This window comes from Halictus rubicundus, chromosome 4 (assembly GCF_050948215.1).
Source record: "Halictus rubicundus isolate RS-2024b chromosome 4, iyHalRubi1_principal, whole genome shotgun sequence".
NCBI classification, from domain to species: domain Eukaryota; kingdom Metazoa; phylum Arthropoda; class Insecta; order Hymenoptera; family Halictidae; genus Halictus; species Halictus rubicundus.
In genome coordinates this window covers 13975915-13998286 of record NC_135152.1, presented here as the reverse complement: position 1 = coordinate 13998286, position 22372 = coordinate 13975915, and the positions used below count along the sequence as shown (strand labels likewise).

General features: G+C 42.3%; 2 protein-coding genes across 2 annotated transcripts in view; one reads left to right on the top strand and one right to left on the bottom strand.

Moving 5' to 3' along the window:
* The window catches only part of LOC143353568 (uncharacterized), a 66068-nt gene extending 58969 nt beyond the window's left edge, over window positions 1-7099 (bottom strand). Inside the window, exon 1 of the mRNA XM_076786998.1 lies at window positions 6739-7099. Coding sequence (XP_076643113.1) covers window positions 6739-6838 — 100 coding nt within the window. The 5' untranslated portion in view covers window positions 6839-7099. The remainder of the gene's footprint in view (window positions 1-6738) is intronic.
* The window catches only part of LOC143353582 (uncharacterized), a 385968-nt gene that overhangs the window by 106359 nt on the left and 257237 nt on the right, over window positions 1-22372 (top strand). The gene's annotated exons all lie outside the window — the stretch shown is intronic.

The following is a 22372-nucleotide window of genomic DNA, read 5'->3' as shown; positions in this document are numbered from 1 at the left end:
TCGATGAAACTGTTCCGCAGAACGTGGACGGTTCGCTTGTGCCGAAAGCGGAGCTTTCGTTCGACTTTTTCTCCCACCAATGTCACGGCGTTTCGCGTCTGACCAATGTCGTTTCCGGTTTTTGCGCGCAGAGAATGCGGCCGGCTGATGCATGGCCTCTGCAATTTTATGGCGTGCACTCTGCTCGCTGAATCCGGGCATCGTTGATATTTAGATCGGAATGGAAAGAAGCGGGTAATAACAATTATATTTTCCAGTAAAATGTTTTTGATTTTATTCAACACTTACCAAAGCTACTATCACGTTTTACTTTATGAAAATGGCAAGACAAAGTTTATTTAGATCTCGTGCGATCTTTATAAGAATAGGTGCTTGAATATAGAAATTTATTGAATAATTTCCCACAGAAATATCTTGAGAGATAGAATATATAAAATCGGTCATTTGACTGGTGGTGGTTGTTCTAGTGTTAATGGGTACATGTATGATTCCGGTGTGGGGATGATCAGTTGGTGGTGACTGGGGAACAACAAACGATGCTCTCGTTACACGATAAATAATCTGGATGATGTGCAGTATTGAGTTACCATGTGACGAAGCGCATTGTGTGACGGGTGAAAGGATTAGAAACTAACAAATTCAATACTAATGCTCATCGAACCGTGGACTTTTATGGTAATTCATGTTTTTAAGGACTGATCGATAAGAACAGGAATTATGTACTTGAAGAAAAACATTAGATCCGCGATATTACTACGAAGTACAATGAACGTAAAATTTATGTCCGTATATAGATTTACGTATAATTTAGTCGCAAGAAACAACGGAAACCAATTTGTTTCGAGACATTACCGATACGTAGACTGACAACGTCTCCGATCAATACGTCACAGTGAACAAGAACACCGTAGATAGAATCCAATTTCACTTTTAATTAAACATTCCGTCGCCATTTAAATGAACACGTCTACCCGGGCGAGCTGCCTAACACAGTTCCCTCAGCGACCTCTTCGCTCGTTAACGATACCCATTCATTAAGCAGGCTTACAATGAACGCCCGTACACTGGCTGTTTTTCTTTTTTTTTACGTAAACGAATGCGGCGAGACCACCGGCCGTGTTTCATTCACGGGCAGACTCGGTTAAACCGTTAAGGACGCGAGCCTTCAAGGAGACAGAAACAAAGTCGGTGTGAGAGCTGCGACAAAGACGGAGAAAGAGAAAATTACTGGGTTGTGATGGGCCTGACCGGGAGACGTTAATGAGACTCATTCTATGGGCGCAGAACTATTACTGTGCTCAAAATAAGCGAGACAAAATTTTCAATTCTCCCACATGCTTGCTATTGGTCAAAAAGGAGATCGCCATTTTTGAATGGACTAATTTAGAGTGTGATTTGTAGATTCGAAGTGGTCATAGCGGTCACGATCGTCGCTACGAACCCTGTTTCTGAGTGGGGGCAAAATTGTTTTGTCCAATTTTCCTGTGCTCAAACTGACCAGTAAAAATTGTTCAAGTCTCCCACAGGCTAACTATTAGTCAAAAAGGAATTGGCCATTTTTTAGTGCACTAATTTAGAGTGTAATTTGTAGATTCGAAGTGGTCATAGTTTTGTCCAATTTTCCTGTGCCAAAACAAACCAGTAAAAATTGTTCAAGTCTCCCACATGCTTGCTATTAGTCAAAAAGGAGATCGCCATTTTTGATTGCACAAATTTAGAGTGTGATTTGTAGATTCGAAGGAACAGAGAGCATTGTTTCTATGTAGGTGAGCAACTCGACGGACCAGTCCGCGATAAACGGGTCTGTGCACTGGCGTCGTGCCATCCGTTTCAAAAACCCATTTCCGTCGTCGGTTATCGTACAGGCGGAACAAAAAGAAACGGAAACGGCAGTCCGCGCCCGTGGAACAAAAAGGAAAAGGGAAACAAACCGGTAGGTCTTTCCGCAAACGCGATCCAGAACCGGACTGTGTCGTTCGAGGAAATCATCGTCGGCTGAAGTAATTTGCCAGCTCGCGTTCCACCGACTTGTCGCGGCCGCCTTGCCTTTTGCATTGATTACGCGACCGTTTAGCGACAATTAATCAATGGCCGTCCCGTTTTTGGTAGAACGTGAGCCGCCCCGGTGTTTAACGAACGATCTCCTTCCTCGAGACAACGGCGACAACGCGATTTCACGCGTGCACGTGATCGTATAACGAGTCACGCGCCGATTCCATCGATCATTGTACCTTGTTTCGGATACTATTCGTGGTTCGTTGTCCTGGAGCATACTCCGGGAGAAAATCCGATCGACATACCCGCCACTGGTAAAATGATCGATTTCATATTTTCTAGTAGATGATTGCAAAAGATCGTGTCCGATTCGAAAGTAAAACACAAATAAAATCACCTGTCACGCCGGAATACTTCCTTAATAAATTCACCGGGACAGCTTTTATCCGGGAACAATTGGTTGTTGTATGCAAATGTCGAAGTGGTTCGCGACCGGGTAACCGGTCCCGTTGGGGCTCGAAAAATCCCATTTCCTCGTGTTGCGTAAACGATATTTAAGTTTCGATAGGCGGATACGTTCTGCTCGATTTGCAGTATTCCTGCAAACGCAGTTAACTTTCGTCGTTACCTTCGTCGTTTCATTCTTATCGCCTCCGCCCACATGGTTTCAGATTCCCTTTCTTGAATATACTTGAATATAGCAAAATACAATAGAATATACCAGAAAATACTTGAATATGCTAGAATATAACGGAATACACTGGAATGTATCAGAATATAGCAGAATACACTAGAGTATACCAGAATATACTTGAATAAACGAGAATATAGCAAAATACAATAGAATATACCCGTATATACTTGAATATAGCAGAATACAGTAGAATGTACCAAAATAGACTTGAATATACTAGTATATAGCAGAATAGCCTAGGATATACCAGAATATACTTCAATATACTAGAATATAGCAGAATATACTGCAATATACCCGAATATACTTGAATATAGCAGAATATACTACAATATACCCGAATATACTTGAATATAGCAGAATACACAAGAATATAGCAAAATAAACTAGAATATACCAGAATATACTTGAATATACTAGAATATAACAGAATAGACTGGAATATACCAGAATATAGCAAAATACACTACAATATACTAGAATATACTTGAATATACTAGAATATAACAGAATACACTGGAATATACCAGAATATAGCAGAATACACTAGAATATACCAGAATATTCTTGAATAAACTAGAATATAGCAGAACACACTAGAATATACCCGAATATACTTGAATATAGCAGAGTACAGCAGAATACACTAGAATATACCAGAATATACTTGAATATACTAGAATATAATAGAATAGACTGGAATATACCAGAATATACTTGAATATAGCAGAATACACAAGAACATAGCAAAATAAACTAGAATATACCAGAATATACTTGAATCTAGTAGAAAGAGATTCCACAAAGATCGTCGGAGAATTCAGATATTAGAGACCTAATACAAGTTCATCGAAAGTGAATTCTGGAGTGTCAAGATGAATCATAAATCTGACTCAAACACGAACCAATGGACTGACCTGATAGATTGTATCGAGGTTTACTTTCATTCTTATCGATGGAATAATTCGACGGAATAATGTGCATGCTATGCACTTCTGCGGTTACTTTTCGACGCAACATGGTAATCGACTATAATTTAGTTAAATTTGCGGCGCGATCGATGCGTACTAGCAATCGAAAGTTTCATCTCGGTCAGATTTCTCCTCCGCGAGTCTAGTAACGGTCAGTTTTGCGAACTGTCATGCTGTTGCTGCTGCGATCTGCTAGGTTCATTATTCCGGACAAAGGGAAGCTAAAAAGTGGACGAAGAATTTGCTTCGAGAACCGTTCATGAAAATTTTCTGAAAAAAATAAACACTTCCTAAAGAGCGGTAGAAAAATGCAGCTGAAGTGTTACTTTTGCTATTGACACTGTCGCTAAGAATTTTTCCCTTCGCCTCATAATCCTAATTTAAAATTGAAGGGTGACAAAATAAATTCGGTTCCATCGAAATTAGTGTTCTCAACAGATTTCGTAAATCCTTCAACCCTGAATAACTACCCTCTCGTAAAAATGGCGAAATAAATTCAATATCGAATGTAACTTTTGCACTTTGTTCCAGTTTCTTTATAATAATACAGTAAAAAATATTTTTGTATTAAAGAAAAGGAGATATATTTGTGCGTTTCATCGATATCGTTATTTTCCTTGCACGATGCTTCAGGCTCAGAGGTAAAAACGAAATCGTTGGCAAAGAGACAAAAATAGTTGATCCGCTAAAGAGCGAAGTAATAGATAATAATATATTATAGTAATCGAGCGTGCAACCAGGTGTATTAGTCGCTTTCATCGCCTGCGCCCCCGGCGGTATCGCGAGTTTAGCGATACTCCTGGTTTATACGCGAGTGCATGGATTGTCCATGAATTTTTCCTAATTGCGCGTTGCGCGATCCTAATAGCTAGCGGCTCGAGGATTATGCAACGGTGTCGTTACGCTTTTCCTATCAGCTTGGTGTACGCCGATTCGCAGTTTCGGTAAGTGACACCAACCGGGATCGGTCTCGGTGGCCCACGCACGCCGGGAAATTAGAGAAATAATCGCTACGTGTACAACGATTAGTCGCGCTTGCCTTAATTACAGCAATTACCTCTCCGTAGGCACTGATCGTCTAATGTTCAGCGTGTTTTGCGACCACGCTTCTCTTCCTATGGGAAATCGCCAGGGTAATGTGCATCTTGGAATGTGCACGCGGGAAAATGCAGCATCTCGGAACTCGATCAAAAGAGAAATCACTTCCGATATCAGTTTCGAAGCCGTTCCACAAGAACACAAATCATTTCGAATTTTCCCGGGAGAAATCGCTTCCGATCCAATGCCTGGGAACGCGTGCCAATTTTTTTCGGGCAAATGATTAACCGGTTAACAATTGTTTAATACCAGGTTCACGGGACTCGTCAAAATGGTGGGGTTCAATTTTTATTGACAAATTTATTTCTTTGGGTGTACCTTCTAAAAAGAATGGCTAAAAATTTGGGTAAATTCTTGTTATTTTTATGCAGTACTGTGTAATAGTCATTTTTGGTGCTCCACTAAACCAGGTGTTAATGGAGGTGGACTAGATCGCTCGAATTCATTTATAATATAATTAATGTGGATCTTTTAAAAATTAAAGGGTTCTTCCATTTTAAAATGGACCGATGGCTTTTTGGGCCACCAAGAAATACAGTTCCCGTACAGAATTAGAAAAAATAGGTCACTTTTGCGGATTTATTGAATTTTATAGCGTGCACTGGCAAACAGCCGTGTTAAATTGCACGTGTGATTTACACTTGTTACACATAGATAATATGAACAAAATAATAGTTTAAAATTAAGACATGATTCGAAATTCTTCCACCTCATTTGTTAGGTTTAGACATTCCTGAACATTTTGAAACCCAAATAAATGTCAAGCAATACGATACAGAGCAACGTTCTAAGGCTACGCAAAGACAGCTGCAAAGCACCAAATTTACAAGACACCTGTTACATACAGTTATCACAGTGGCGTCAACTGGCAGAAAAACGCGAGGGCAGATTTCGAGAGATCGGATCGAGAGTGTTCGAGTTCGGCAGCATCGAAAGCAGCCCGATCCTGCGCAGGCCTGTGGAACACGCGGGAAAAGGACGTCTCGCGAAATCGCAAGGACTGAATTCCCCGCACGACCCAGATACCGGCCACGAGACATCGTGTGCGCGACTGTATTGGGTATAACGGTGCAATTTCACACAGCACGCACACCATTTCTCCGGCTTCCTGTCAGATGATCGTCCGTCTAGATCGTGGATCGCACTCTTATACTCGTCCGAGCTAGTTTCCGCACTCGACTCTCTTCGAGCTTCCGTGAAAAATCTCGCAGATTCGTCTTGACAAAAGTGAAACGCGTATCCACCATCCGGAAGAACTATATCTCGATTTTCTCCGGAGCAAAAATTCGAACAACACTCCGTGCGAAGTGGGACACTAATTGCACGGCGCACCAAGTAGCGCGCGCGAAAGACCGATACCGAGCGGCGCGGCGCGAGTTACAACAGCCCGGTTTGACATTTACTTTGACATTTATCAGAGTGTACTCTGATCCACGCTGGGCGCCTTCGAGAAAAAAGATAAAACCGCCGGATGATCGTGGGAACAGTACGATCGGTCCCGATGGATCGCCGCCATGTCCGAAAAGCCCACGTCACGGCCGTTGTCACTTGATTCCCGACAGATCACAGACAGGGAAGCACACTTCACTCACGGATCGGATCTTTCCGCCGGTTCTCGTTTGAATCTGCGCGCGCGGAGATGCTGCGCGACCGAAAGAAACCGAACATGTGAGGTGAAAGAGTCCCGGTTCGTAGCGGGAGAAGCTAGAAGAAGAAGAAGAAGCAGGAAGCCGGGTGCAGTTGAGACCAGGAAGACGAAGAAGAAGAAGAAGAAGAAGAAGAAGAAGAGGAGGAGAAGAGTATGAGGTCGAAGACCGCGAAACGAGAAGGATAACCGTACCGGTAGTACGAAGAGGAAAGGGAAACAGCGGCGGCGGTTGTATTGGAACGTTGGCGGTTAGGCAAAGGTGGAACAAGCTGACAGTTGCACCGGCAATAGAAGAGGACAGTAAAGAGAAGAGCAAGAAGAAGATGACTCACCGTTCTTCCTGCCGGCGGTTTGCGTGACGCGTATGCCGCTCGAGATCCGCGTGGCAGCGAGGATCGTCCCGAGGACGATCAGCGTGTTGTAGAGTCTCATGACTCCTCTCGAACAACCTCCTCGGACTAGAATCCCGGGACTTGTCGGCGAGACTTGCTGAGGCAATGGCTCACCGTCGACTGAGACGTTCTTTGTGCCCGCCGCTCTATCTGTGGACTGTCACTTCTCTCTCGTTGTCGGGGTTTTCACACCGTCGATATCCCCAGGGAGAGCGAAAACCGAGAGACTACCACCACCGACAGAGACGACAACGACGACGAAGACGAAGTCGAAGACGAAGAGGACGTACGGTGTACGGAGATCGACGGGCGCCGCGCGTGTTCTTCTACTTGTTCGCACTTTTCCAACTGGTAAATCCCGAAAATGAAAAGCCCGCGGTCTCTGGCTCGCACCGTATCGGTCTTATCCGACTAGCCGTAATCCACCGTGCGGTCTCGTACACCTATTTAAAACCTATCGCTCCACCTCGCGCTTCTTACTATTGGCTCCTGCCCCAATTCCTTGTCCAATGATACACTCTCGCGCGCGTTCACCTCCTTTTCAGATCGAGACGTACGCGGGCCGGATCGGAGAGGTGGCAGAAAGTGCCGGGTAGTAGGTGGTCGGTGGCAGCGACAACGGGTAGGTGGTAAATATCTCCGGATGTTTGGAAGGCGCCGCGCTAATAATCGGCCCTGGAAAACTGTCCGTTCTTGGTCCCCCTTCTCCACGAGAGCCGCCTCTCCCTCTCCCTCCCCCTCCCCCCTCTCTTCTTCTATACAGGCCCGTTCCGTTTCGTTTCGTTGCGTCGCGTTTCTATCGTTTCTATCGCGCCGAACGCCGATTCCGCTCGATGAAGGTGAAGGGGTTTCGCGTTCCGAGGCTCTCGCCACCGCAACCAGGATCGCCCCGCTAACTTCTGCGCGCCTTTCTTGCGCCCGTCTACGTGCCCGTTTTACCGTCTATCGGCTCGTCTGACTCTGATAGCGCAGCGCACACGTGGTGGGGCCCCGGACGCCTTCCTCTCTCGGCCCTCTACACGCTCCAGCTACCTTCTCCACACCGGCCAGCAGAAGCTTCCTCCGATCCGGACGCATGCCCCGCGCTCCACGACGGCTATTCTTTCAGCACCGGCGTGTATTCCGTAAGACACGTTTTGATAGCGTTTGACCGGACACGCCTGGCCTACGTACACCTTGGCAATGAGCTGCCCGGCCGACCGTCGCTTCGGACCGTGTCAACGATCACTGCCGGATCGTTCCGATAGGAATGTGGTCGTTTACGGTGACTCGCCGAGGCGAGGATCACGCAATTAGTACGTTTTCAGGATTCTCCGAGATTCGCAGATGGCTACGGCGAACGGTGCTCGCGGCAGTGATTGTGCAACGGGAATGAAACGTTCCACGTTTTGGAAATTGTGATAAATGACCTTTCTGCGTGCTGACGTACGAACGCGAACGTTATTTTGCGGTGCGACGTTGACGCGTCAACCTTTTGCGGTTTACCTGAAGATAATGAAATTCATTTTATATACTTTGTATTTTAACAATGCCGGAAATCATCTTGATAATGTATTCCATCAATGCCGTATTCTATTAATCTCAATAATGTATTTTATCAATGTCGAAATGATCTTTCTGCTGTCGCACGAACGCGAACGTTATTTTGCGGTGCGACGTTGACGCGTTTACCTAAAGATAGTCAAATTCATTTTATATACTTTGTGTTTTAACAATGCCAGAAATCGATCCCAGAGATTCTTACGTGATCAGTGTAATCTAATTAACGCTAGGTTCACGGAGCACTAAAAGTGACTATTTTACATTACGTTATAAAATAAGCAAGAATGTGCTGCCCAAATTTTTAGACATTTTTTTTTAATAACATACCCAAAGAAATAAATTTGTTGAATAATTTCTCATGGATGTATCGTTAGAGTCTTAACAATTGTAAATTAAAAATATTAGAACCCGTCATTTTGACGGGTCCCGTAAACCTAGTGTTAATGAAACGGAAACTAGAAATTTAAAATGTGCTATAGGGAATGCTGCCTTAACCCTTTTGAATTCTGAAAAAATGAACTTTTCAATGAAATGAAAATTTCTAAACCTAGTCAAGAATCACTGTCAGTCATATGTGACTGACGTGGCAGTCTAAATTGTTCTAAATTGTTCGGCTAAATTGTTTTAATGCTTCATAGAGGAGATTCGATTGCATTCACTGAAAAGAACAATTAATACTAACCATGAAATAAATGCTGGCAGCGAGCGTATTAAACGTCGTTCCTCCGATACATTGGTTACTCAACACGCACATAACTATCGCACGAGGGAAATTGGATTAATTTCGTGCATGTCGTTATTTATAATTGTAACGTATAACATGGCATCCGGGGAACTGATAGCTTCTCTGTGTGAGAATTTTTTTGCATATTTCGCAAGATGATGCATTTGATAAAATATTGTTACTGTGTAGGCAATGACGGAAGCCAAGTTGACGAATAGAAACGAAGTTTCACAGGCCCGCAAATTGGAGCACGTAATCGTTAATTATAAACTTGAAGCGTACACGGTCAAAAAGACAAGAGTTAGAATCCAGTTCTGAAAGTTAACGTCAAACTCCGCGCTGCTTATAAAATGACCCGATATTATCCTTTCTACTGATCGATGACTCACGTCTGTGCAAACTGCGACCCACCGTTGAAAAAGCTTGACGTTGACGAAGATTATCGCCTATTAGCAATGAATATTATGAGACAGCTATGACGTAGGGAGCGAGATGAAAAATTCGTCGATAGTTACAGGAGCACGGTGGACCCAGGGGTTTCGAAAGCGGTCGAATAACGCGAAAACAAGCGAGATTTATTAAAGCAGTATGCATATCTGCCGTGTCTCTCGAATCGGGATAAAAAATACACTCGGTTCGCGTCTACTCTTGGATTTCTACTTTCTATTTTTTTCCACCTCGGAAGCGCACAGTTCGTTTCGATTTAATGGTTGCCAGAGTTTTAACATTTCAGAACATGCCGCGAGTCGAAAATAAAATGCCGTTTGCCGGCCGAACACGATCGTCGTCGCCTAATCGCGTGAAATCTTTCCTGTATCGGATGGTCCGAACGGAGCCGCGAGGAATGTCGGGCCCGTTACCATATTAACGTTCTTTTCTTTAATCGAACGAGAAGCCGTTCGCCGGGAGCGTTTTACTCCTGTTTTTTTTTTTCTTCTTTTAAGTCGCTTAACGGGGACTTACGATCAATTATGACTGTCAGTTTGCCGATCAACTGCGAAATCGTGGCCAATCAGGTCTCTTTTGAAAGTAATCGCTGTTGGTTTTCGGTTTATCCGACGTGCGTTAGTAATCTGATTAATCTTGCACCAGAAGTAATATCTTTCTGCTAAAGTCCATTGCGATAGAAGTTTTGAAATTTTTTGATTCTCCGGACAGACATGAAAGGATTAGTAAGTAATGACTAATTACTGGACTGCAGAATTTTATGAAAAATAGAACTTTTCTATGTTAATCGTCAGAAATGGAAGTCAGGTTGAAATATATGTCGTCTTTACAGTTTTATTTTTCACTCGTCTATTCTTCCTATGAATTATAACATCCGCAGTCTAGTAATGAGTAACGAGTAGTCATAGATTATGACCGTGCACTCCATTTATTTAAAAATGACATGTCGATGAGGTGCTTTCAATTTCATTCAAGGCAACCTTCGGGTAATCTTCTCGGCAACAATATTTAATATAATATTACAGTGAATGTCTCGATATATGTCAACAACACGGGTCTTGTCAGCGTCGTGTATCGTGCAGGAGCCATAACCGTGTTATGTTGACACTCTTCGGCGTCCGAGCGTCGGGGCCCCTCACGGGGTATACCCGGCAGTAGTGGGGATAATTCCGCGACATTTACCACCGAGGCCCCGGCGACATATATAGAGAAACCACTGTACTCGTAAAACACGTTACGATGTCGTTCACTGTACCATAACCTACAGCTACGAGCAACTTCGAACGAAACAGTAAATCATACGGTTACATAAAATGGCGACGAACAACTTCAACGAAGTCGATTAACTTTAACGAAGTCTTCATTCCGCTCTGAACCTCATAAATCTTTGGGCGTCGGTTATAAATTAGCGTTTGTCATGCATTTCTGTTAATCGGACCCATAAAAACACGCATTTGCATAAACATCCGCTGTTAGCTTATCGTTGTATCACTCAAAGTTGCGATTAATCACGACGGTGGATACACGTTGATCTCTTCAAGAGCCTTAAGCCAGTTCTACAACTTCCAGCGATCGTGTTGTTAGAACTGGAACGCGACACCTGTGGCCGGGTCGAGTCGGAAGTCAGAAGGTAGCCTCGTTGATTGAACGTGACGAAAGGGTTCGTCATGATATCCAGGTCCAGCAAGATCGTGTGTCGATTCTGTGATCACGATTTTTTCTGTTGAGGCGAATCGAACATCCCCAATCGATAGCGCACGTCATTACTTGTTCCGACTTCTAAAGAATCGATCGTTGATCGTACTGTTCCGTGAAATTGGCTGTGAATTGCGCTAAATAAAACAGCGATTTATGACGCGCCAGGGAACAAGAGATCGCATCTTCGCGAAATATTCACTGTATTAGCATGCACGATGACGGTGAGAAATGTTTTCCAATGTCGATTATCTTCGCATGGGAACATTTCGCGGTAAATTATCGGAAGCCGAGATAATTGCCATCGAAGCCTTTCCCATTCCTCGGCGCGATCGAATATTCATTAATGGCGAATCGAAAATTGATGCGCGCACTGTGCACGAAATATTTATCGTGCCGAGCTGTACAATTTTGATCACAGTTGCTCTGGTCAGCGAGTCCGTTTTCTGTTGACTAGCTCGCGTGGTCGTATGGAAATTGTAATTACTCCACGGCGTACTTTTATTTCGTAATTGAGTAAACGTGCGCATGAAATTGGGCGACTGAAATTGATGGAACGATATTGAACTTTCCTATTATTAATAAAAAAAAAACTTACAACATATGGGTATCCAAAAATCATTTCTAATTCAGTTTAGTTTCGTTGCCATATCTTCGAATCGAATCATACCTTATGCAAATAATTATCTTAGATTCAAGGTACAGTGTTTGTTAATAGACAGATAACACTGCGTCAATAAATAAAAAACAAACAGAAACCGACAGAAGAAAGTATGAAGTGAATTTCAAGTGTGAAACGTGTAAAAAATGAATATAAATAATATCATGTACCTCGACATATACAAGCAATCGCGGAAAAATTGGAAAAAATTAAATAATACCTGGAATTCATAACTGCACGCCGCTAAACACTGATGACTAGACTGTGCGTCTGATGCGTTATGACAAAAACGAGTGAGTGCACTTTGAAACAGTAGAAACAGAAAAAGAATGCGAGGAAGAATATCTCGAGAGGTTGCAGAAGAATCGAAAGTATAAATATGGCTGTATATCAAATAAAGCAAAATATAGCTTTGAAATTGAAGTGATAAGCTAGGTTTAGGGGTTGATATTGCGGTTTGATTTGCAGAAAGCCATTGCTTGGGACGCTTTATTTTATCACAAAGAATCCATTTTTCATCTCCGGTAACGATTCTGCTAAGAAATAGATCTCTACGAAATCTGGATAGCAATGAAGTGCAAATTGATCGACGAATATTCTTGTTGGTCTCAGACAATTGATGCGGTACCCATATTCCTAGCCTATATGCCTTTCCCATTTCGTGTAGGTGCCTTTGTATAGTTGACCATGTGGACCCCAGGCTTCTCGATAATTCTTGTATACTTAATTTTGGATCAGCTTCCACTAGAGATTTTGGGGTGTCGTTATCAAATTCAACTGGTCGTCCACTTCGAGGCCCGTCAGAGAGATCACAATCACCGGCAGCAAACCTTCCGAACCAACGTTGACACTTGTTGACCTTCGATACATCTCCATAAACATCGCAAATTTTCTTTGTTGTCACCGTTGCATTAAATCCCGCATGAAAATGAAAAAGTACGCAATGACGAATATGATCCTCGGAAGATACGGACGCCGCCATTTTATTACAGGGTTGTAAAAAAAATTATTAGAACATTTTGAACACAGGCTGCTTCACCGAAAACTGTAAAAGAATACGTGTTTCCTCTTTCGCGATCGGTACAGAACTGAAGGCAAAACAAATTCTTTGCAAACAATTGATTACTTATGGGTACCCCTAATACAATCAGCACAAAAAAAACCCGCAATTAATTCTACACCAGCCCGATGAGTTTCAGAGGCCGAGCGCGTCGCGGTTTACGCGACTTCTTGCCCACGCAGGAAAGGAAAATGGAAGCAGTGAGCGACCGAGAGCGACGGAGGGTAGAAAGGCGTCGTAAATTAGAAACGAAGCAAACCAAAACGACGCCGGATAATTAGAGTGGCGAGAGAGGTTCATAGACCGGATGCGAGGAAAATCGCGGGTGCGTCGCTGGCAATCCGGATCGCTTTTCTCTCTGAAAAGGAAAGCAACCGAGGAAAGCATCGCGAGGTTTGCTCGCACGCGCTTGCTCGCCGTGCCAGTGAAAAGTGATTTAGATCGGACACGCGACGCATTTTAACGCGCCAAGCAGCAACGCCGGAACATCTTGATGGCTCTCGGCTGGAACTCTCTGCCAGGCCGACGACACGTACGCTCGCGATTTCCATAGAAATCGAAAGGGAATTCGCGAACGTGGTAGGCGCGGTCGGCGAGCAGATTTGCCGCTCGACGCTTTCCACCGTCGCCGAACGCCGCTGAAATTCGATTTCCGCTTAGCGAGCGAGACTGAAATCGATTTTCCGTGACCTGCATTCTGCCTCTCCTCGTCTGGTATTTGTAGCAGACCTGGCCGCGAATAAATCACCGCTTCCGCTCTGAAATGGCAACGAATGTTTAGATTCTTCGAAGATACTGCCACGAATATGTGCATTTCAGTTTAATTCGTAGAATCCTATCGTTCTACCATTTTAAAGTACACTGGAACCGAGAACTAATCGAACACGAAATACCAGATTCACGGAAAATTGCCTGTATTTAACACTAGGTTTACGGAGCGTTAAAAGTGAGTATTGTACATTACTTTATAGAAATAAGAAGAGTGTGTCTATATTTTCAGCCATTTTTTAAATAATATATACCTATGGAAATAAGCTTGTTGAGTAATTCCACGTAGATCGATCTTCACAATCTCAATAATCGTAAATTAAAAATATTAGAACCCGTCATTTTGACGGGTCCCGTAAACCTAGTGTTAATCTGTGGACAGTTTTGAACTGGTTTCAAAGCTACAAGCTTCTATTTCCATAATCTATCGTTTCTTTTGTTCTAAGATTTTTTTTTCCCAATAATTTAGTGCCGCGAGAAATTGAAGCATCGTTCTTTTCTAAAATTCTATACATTTAAAAGCCTGGGAAAAGGTTGACTTTTCTCGTGGCTGGAACCATCATAGATTCGAAGATTGAACGACACTTTAAAAATTCATGTACGGCTTTTGTTTAGCTGTTTTATGGTGCTATGAATGAGAAGCGTGCCGCCATCTTTACTTGCATTACCTACTTTATGTGTAGTGGTTTATGTTGTTATGGGACAAACGGCACTAATTTGAGGAAACATTTCCAGCAAAGAGGTCACTGTGAATTATGGTTACTAAAACTTCGTGTTCAGTAAAGGTTTACGTGCCCGCTTTTATGCTTCGTTTCTGTGAAGCTTGATTCACGGGAATACTAAAACTTAAAGTTTATGTACCACTTTTGTTTTTATATCTGTACCTCCTACTGTGTTTCCAACACAAAATGTCTGACAAAAGACGAGACAATCATCGAAAAATCAAATACCTGCCAATTATCGTGGAGCCGAAAATTTCAAAAATGCCACTAATATCGTATGCTGTTAAAATTTTCTCTCACACGAGTTTATTTCCAGATTTACCTCGATCTCAAGAATTTCTCGCAAGCGAGAACTGCGGGTGTAGGAGAGAGTAAGAACAAGTGCTCTCTCGGCGACAAAGATGCTATCTAACGTCGTTAAACAGTCTCTGTTTATCTGTGCGCGAGTTCCCCTAATTAGGCCAATAAAATTCACGAATTATTCGACGGTTGATTTCACACTCCGCTCGCATGCCAGTTCAGCGAGTGTGAACGGTTCGTAGGTGGTTAAGTGGTTCACATTTCGCCGAGTATTGCCTAGCAACCGGTTACGATAATTTCCAACCAGTTCAATGTTTAGTCTGCCGGTACAATCGTATCGCGCCAGGCCCCGAAAGTTGCCGGTCAAAAATCTGCATCGAAAGTGAAAGACAATCCGTCCAATTAAAACGGATTTTGAGCGGGGATGAGTGGCACGCTGAGCGCAGGATTAATTGACACTTTCTCTGGGTGAATTTAACGAAAAAGCTGAGAACAGCTGGTCGCAGTTTTGTCTGTGAGCCGCGACGAGTTTTTTGCCGGCGTGAAAGTCCGTGTGAGGAAATATTGTTTCTTCGGCTAATTGTCGGATCGCCGTAACGATTGCACAGGATATTATCGTTCTGTTCATGTTAGATCAGTGCTTCCGAAACTGGCCGATACCGCCACCTCGTGGGCGCTGGAACGATTCAAGGGGGACGGTACATGAATATGTGTGCCGTTTATTTTGAAAGTGGCCGAAGTCCATTTGTCAATTATTTTTTGTTGCCCGTAATCACGTGTAGAACTTCAAGTTAGCTGTCATAAGCAACATTTGCGGTTAAGTATATTCAGAGTATATACGATAACTTTGGACACATAAGTTTTCGCAGTTGGTTCAGTAATTAAAAGCATCACTTTGAAAGTGGCCCAAGTCCAATCCATTATTAAATGGATTAAAAAAATATCAAAAAGTGCCGGAAAGGTAATAACTTTGTTCTAAATGAAACGAAACAAGAGGATTTCATATGAACAAAATTTTTGGAGGACGCAATTTTTAAAAGGGTAAAGAATTCTAACGGAGAAACAATAAATTGGTTAAAAATATGCTGGATGCGTTTTTTGAGAGATGAACCATATAAAATTATCTATAAGGTATCAATGCATGAGAATGCAAAGTTTAAAATCCAGGATTTATTACCAAGTCGTGGTAGACCAAGAAAGTTCGAAAATATTGTATTGACACGACTTTAGAAAAATTTAAGACGAATTACAACAGCGAAATACAAGGACATGATGGATTTACTATGATACATACCACCGGGGCACCATGACTTCTTCGAATCCCTCCCGCATACACAAAATGTAGATGAGCAGTAAATTGTTATGTAATTTATGTAGTTAGAAAATGTCCTGAATTGCATGAATTGTGTTTCTGAAGTGTTGTAAAGATACATTAAGTAAATTGAGTATTGTTTTTTCAATTTGAAGCATTTTAAATTATGCCGAATGGACTCGGGCTCTTTCAAAATTTATAACTAATCTGGTTTTTAACTTTGAAACTGGCTTAACTCCATTTTCGGTAAGAAAACACTTATTCACTTAATAATTACTATTATTTCAATAGGAACTGTAAATTTAACTCTTTTAGATTAAAGCAGTGTGACACATTGGTATCCTGTACGTATATTTTTAATTTTATTGAAACATGAACCCTTAAATATCCCAATTTAAGTATAAGTGGAGTTAGGCCACTTTCAAAATAAACGGCTCATGTAAAGTAACGCAAATTTGTTACTACGCCTTTCTGTTTGTTCGCTTAACTAGAAACCCCAAAAATTCCATACAATCAAAGTAAGTTGTTTAATGAAATAAAAATTGCAAAAAATTAAATGTACGATACCGAGTAGTCCTGCAACTTTCTTGCATGTTACAGATCCTAATCGGTACAACGTAAAAATTCATTTTAAAACCTGCACAAATAATTCCGTCACCCACATATGGGTGACGTGGCAGTCAAAGTGTTAAAGAAGATTTTCAGAAGGGGGAATAATTGTTTATCCGAAAAGGAGGCGGTATGACAATTAAGCTTGGAAACTTCTGCCTCGGACGATCTCGTTCACGCGAGAACGTTAACGCGACGAAATTGTAAATTGCAAAAACTTAAAAAAAAAGAAATTACTGTAAATTTACAAAAATTTGCCTAACTGCAAATAAATGGCCGACTACGATGTCCGTCTTTGTCCTCGAGTCGGATGCCAGGTGCCTCGCTGTCTACGGCCGTTTTTGCCAGCGAGAATGGCGAACCATGTTAAATCGGTCTCTATTGGACCGTGCACCCTCGACGCAAGAACAAGTGACAAGTATTAATGTCGTAACTCCCGGTGAGCCGCTGATTGACAGTTATATCGACCGCGGAGTGTATCATTTTCCACGGCGATGCATAGCGCCGTTTCGTCATTCAATTGCTCCACATTTGACGAACTTCTTGCAGCCGCTTCCGTTGCAACTATTTAACAACCGTTCGAACCGCGGTATCCCGTGCTTTCCGAGCTTTGCGAGGCCACCGTTAAAATTTTATAACCTATCTCAATGACTCATGCGTGCCGAAAGCATGCGCCAGGGATTCCGGATTACTCACGGTTCTGGAACTTCGGATTTCGACGTTCGGCGTGAGGTCGCCACTCTTTCTTTTTTTCGGAAACACCGGGTTCGCCGGAGAGTTTCGTGCTATTTAAAAAATCGGGCTTCATAGTTACATCCGTCGTTTCGTCGTTGTGCAATTTCATCGCGCAATTTTTCTGTCTGTTACGCTCTTTCGAGCAATATCGTTCAAATTCTCGCTCTTTGGTAATGTACAGTTTTATTTTATTATGTTATCTTTCAGTGATAATGCACCTCGTGCAATGTATGTCCTGTAATAGAAGTATAGCATAACACAATAACCGAATTCGTGACATTCAGCTCCTAGTATGAAAATTAAACTGAAAACATTGATGGTACTTTCGACTAGATCCAACATTCGTAACAACAATTTTCAACGGCAGTTGAGAGAATAGTTGGCAAAAGAAATAAAAAAAAAAACTCCTCGGTTTCCGTCCAGCATATTTAATATTCGGTTGGTCCGGCGCGTTTAAAACCGTTCCGCGTTGACAGATTAATCGTGTGTCTTTTGTACCCCGTAATTGACTTTTCTTCGACTGGCCGGGATTGAAAAGTAATAGCGATCATTTCTGGATAAGCGTGAGGCAAAGAACCGTTCTAGCGAACACCGTAGCACAAAAACGACCGAATAGAGCTGCGTTCCCCTAATTAATTGAAAATCAATGTGAAAGTGTACCGGCGTGGCACGATCGCACCGTTATCGTCGAAAACGCGACGGAAGAAAGTGTTCGGCAAAAAAGAAAAAGATCGGCGTTACGGCGTTCGTATCTCGACGTGTAACAACAATCGTTCGCCGTAAGTACTATCCCATTGATTTGTAGCCTTTAAAACACAATATAAGCCTTTTGGTGACGCAACCGTAGAAAATGCGCACGTTCGAATCCGGTACGAGCTGGATGTTTACACTTTCGATATTCCTCGAGTCGAGGCGAGCATTTTCTTCCGTTGGATAACACGTGGGAACGCAGACGGATTTTAGGCCCGTTTTTCAATGTTACGGATTGCTGGGCTGGCAAGTAAAAGCGTTCGAAGAGCACGCGTGCACGGCCGATCTGTTCCTGGTACACAACCATTGTGAATGTGGAGATCGTGACTGTGTACTATCGATCCTAGGATCGTGGCTGAATAGAAGGTGCACGGACAATGACGTAACGGCCTGGCGATTGCAGAATAACGAGACCAGATTCTCGATCAAATGTAGCGCAACCGGATGAATGTTCCTGGTTGACTATGTCTTCCGAGTATCGAAACGAGAAACCAGCAACCGTGTTTTCCTGCCGGTACAATGCAGCTTTGAATTATTCACAAATCGAGAGCATTCTCGATCAAAGTCATCGTTGCGGGCGCAGGGGCCTGTAATTTATTAATACAGTACGGGTACATAATAGTCACTCCATATTTTCCGTATTTTAGTATTATCAACCCGTAATTAATTTGTCTCTATTTTTCAGCACGAGTCTGTATAGTTTGTTATTCTGTTTGCTTGATTTGTCCCCATATTTTAGCATTATCAACCCGTAATTAATTTGTTTCAATTTTTCAGCACGAGTCTGTTAATTTTTTTATTCTGTTTACTTGATTTGCCCCCATATTGTAGAATTATCAACCCGTAATTAATTTGTCTGTATTTTTCAGTACGAGTCTGTTCATTTTGTTATTCTGTGTACTTGGTTTGTCCCCATATTTTAGCATTATCAACCCGTAATTAATTTGTTTCAATTTTTCAGCACGAGTCTGTTCATTTTGTTATTCTGTTTACTTGATTTGTCCCCATATTTTAGAATTATAAACCCGTAATTAGTTTGTCTGTATTTTTCAGTACGAGTCTGTTCATTTTGTTATTCTGTGTACTTGGTTTGTCCCCATATTTTAGAATTATCAACCCGTAATTAATTTGTCTTAATTTTTCAATACGAGTCTGTTCATTTTGTTATTCTGTGTACTTGGTTTGTCCCCATATTTTAGCATTATCAACCCGTAATTAATTTGTTTCAATTTTTCAGCACGAGTCTGTTCATTTTGTTATTCTGTTTACTTGACTTGCCCCCATATTTTAGCATTATCAACCCGTAATTAATTTGTCTAAATTTTTCAGTACTAGTCTGTTCATTTTGTTATTCTGTGTACTTGGTTTGTCCCCATATTTTAGTATTATCAACCCGTAATTTGTCTCTACTTTTCAGTACGAGTCTGTTGATTTTCTTTTGTCTCTATGTTTTAGTGTTATTCTGTTTACTTGATTTGTCACCATATTTTAGCATTATCAATTGATTTGTCTCTATACATTATTTCAGTGCCACTTTATTTCTTTCATTCGTCGATACGTTTTAGTGTTATTCCTTTTAGTTGGATTGTCGCTATAATTTATCATTATCATAATTGGTTTGCCTCCATATTTCAGCACAACGCGTGGGTAGGTATTATCAATGACAGCCAAAGCAAATGCAATCGGGAAACCCTTGATCATATAATATGGCAATGCGAATTGTATAATCCACAAAGACGCAAGCTAACAAATGCCCTACTTAGTATGGGCCTTCAACTACCTCTTAATGTAACACACTCATAGCGAAGCCAAATATTGAAGCTTGTATTCATTCTTCTTTCAAAAATTGTAATCTGCATATTTAGTGCTGACAGACATTGTTATTGTATTCGCTTGTATCATTATTGTATTCTTCTTGTACCATTTCTGTATTCTATATTATTGCACCCGCTTATATTATTCCTGTAAAGCGAAACAAACCCAGAATGGTTTCAAATGCTTACGAATAAAAAAAAAAAAAGAAATTTCAGCAGAACGAATCGGCGATCGTTCTGCCCCTACAATTTACATAAGATCATTACATCCGCGCTGCATCGTAACAGGATTAAAATGGAGGGGTTTGCTCCGGTTTCGTGGTTCACTCTCAAAAAGAAATCAATGCAGAGTGACCTGTTCTCTAAAGGAGGCGAATCGCCGCGAATAAAAGAAACGAGGAAAACGCGTCGATTGACTGGAGCGATTCCCATTAGCGATCGAGCAGCGCTAAGACAGCGAGCCAATAAGACAAAACCGGCCTTATGTAAATGACCGGAAGATGACGAACGTCCACGACGTCGGTCCATGCATGCAGCAGCTGCATTTCCGGCTACGCATGTAATTCAACAAACATCCAGTCGAACGCGCGCCGATTGTGCAACGGGCCAATGGAAACCGCCAATTACAGCGGATTGGGTGCAATCGACTTCGAGCTAAATCGATCGGGGGCCGTTTAAACTGCACCGAAAAGAAAGAAAAAAAGTAAAAAAGAGGGGACCGATTCGTGAGAAATTGAAAATCAACTTCGTACTTCGTGCTCCCATCGAGTCCACGCTGTTTCGCGAAGTTCCGAGCGCGTACGCGGGCGGAAAATACATACTTTCTACGCGGATTTCTCTCCGCTCTCGATGTATCGGTATTAATTTCGCAAAAAACAAAAGCACGCCCGCGATAGGCTGTCGCGGATGCTTGAACCCGGATGGAAAAAATCCCGCCGGCGGGAAAACGGTGTCCGAGCATTTTGAAACGCCGGGAATGCGAATAGCACGCGTGCTTAAACATCGTATACTTTTCAAGCTTCCGTTTAACGCGCATTTTATATTCTAATTACGTTTCAACGTGAATTTACAACGTACGCGAGCGAAAATAGCCTTTCGGGGTAAGCGTTCGTCCCAGCTATGTGCCGTTGAATATTGCAATCGACCGTTGCGGCAATTTATTGTAAAAGCTTCGGTACTTAGGCTTCGCGAGCACTGGACGGTAATTGCGGTCAATTTAGAGATCGAGAGAGTCAATTTCGATGTATTTATTCTTCGAGGTCTTGAATCAGTCAAAGAAGAAAACTTTTTCACTCCTGAAAACTCAACGGGAGGCAAGTAAAATTGAGATAACGAACATTTTACTACAATCAGCATAAATGCAATACAGTTTGCGCTAATGAAAATAATGTGACACAGTGAAGAATACTTTCTGAAAGGTGATAGGAAGCTCGAATGGCGAATCAACTCGTCGTCCTCAGTTCGAAGGTTAACCCTCAGCACTCGAATGGTGACTGTAAGGCACCACTAAAAATTGCGGTATCATTATTCAAAATATTTTCTACATTATTAAAGTTAGTATCTAATAAGTGACTAAACATTTCAGTATTGTACGAGTAAGTTGGTACGAGGAAGAAACGTTTCGTTTTGGAGTCGAAGTAGCTTCGAGTGCAAAGGGTTAATTCTATCTTGTATACAAAGAAATGAATTGTCAAAGCAAACAATTCCGAAATCCCCAGTAAGCAGATAGTCGGTGTAAATTTGATTGTGAAAGAGTATAAGTGGAAAATGTTGCAGCAACAAATCTCGCGATCGAATTGACGGTATTGTTCCCACAGAGGAGGATGCGTAGCAAGCACAACGATCGCGTCGAGAATGCTGTTAACAATAATTGCTCAGCTTGCGCGTAATAAATATTCTGCTGTCTACTATTTTACGCGACTCGTGACCCAGTGGTATTTTCTATCGGTACAAATTTGCGAAACACGTGGGTCTATGGTTGCGAGGCGATCATCCCACGCAATTTCTACGTGCGAGCGAGAACCTCATGCTCATCGCGCGATATAACAGAACAACAACGGTGGAGGGGTCGCTCTCGTTTCGTTAGCTGAACCCGAAGTGAAATCAATGCTATATTGACCTGTTCTCTGAAAGAGGTAAAGGCCTATCCGGCAAAAAGAGAATAGGGAAAACGGAGCGATTAATTCAGGTAGTAGCCGTTAATGGTTCTACCGGCGGGATTCCGAGCCAACAAGACCACCGGGCTTATGTAAATACTCGGAAGATGACGAACGTCACCGGCACTGGCACGGGATCCAGGTTTCCGGCAATGCGCGTAATTTAACAAACACCCGGGGAGCGTGCTCCGATTGTGCAACTAGTTGCCCGGTTAATGGGAAACCAATTACCGCTGATTGGATGTAATCGCCGGGGTAAGTCGTTGCCAACTATTAACC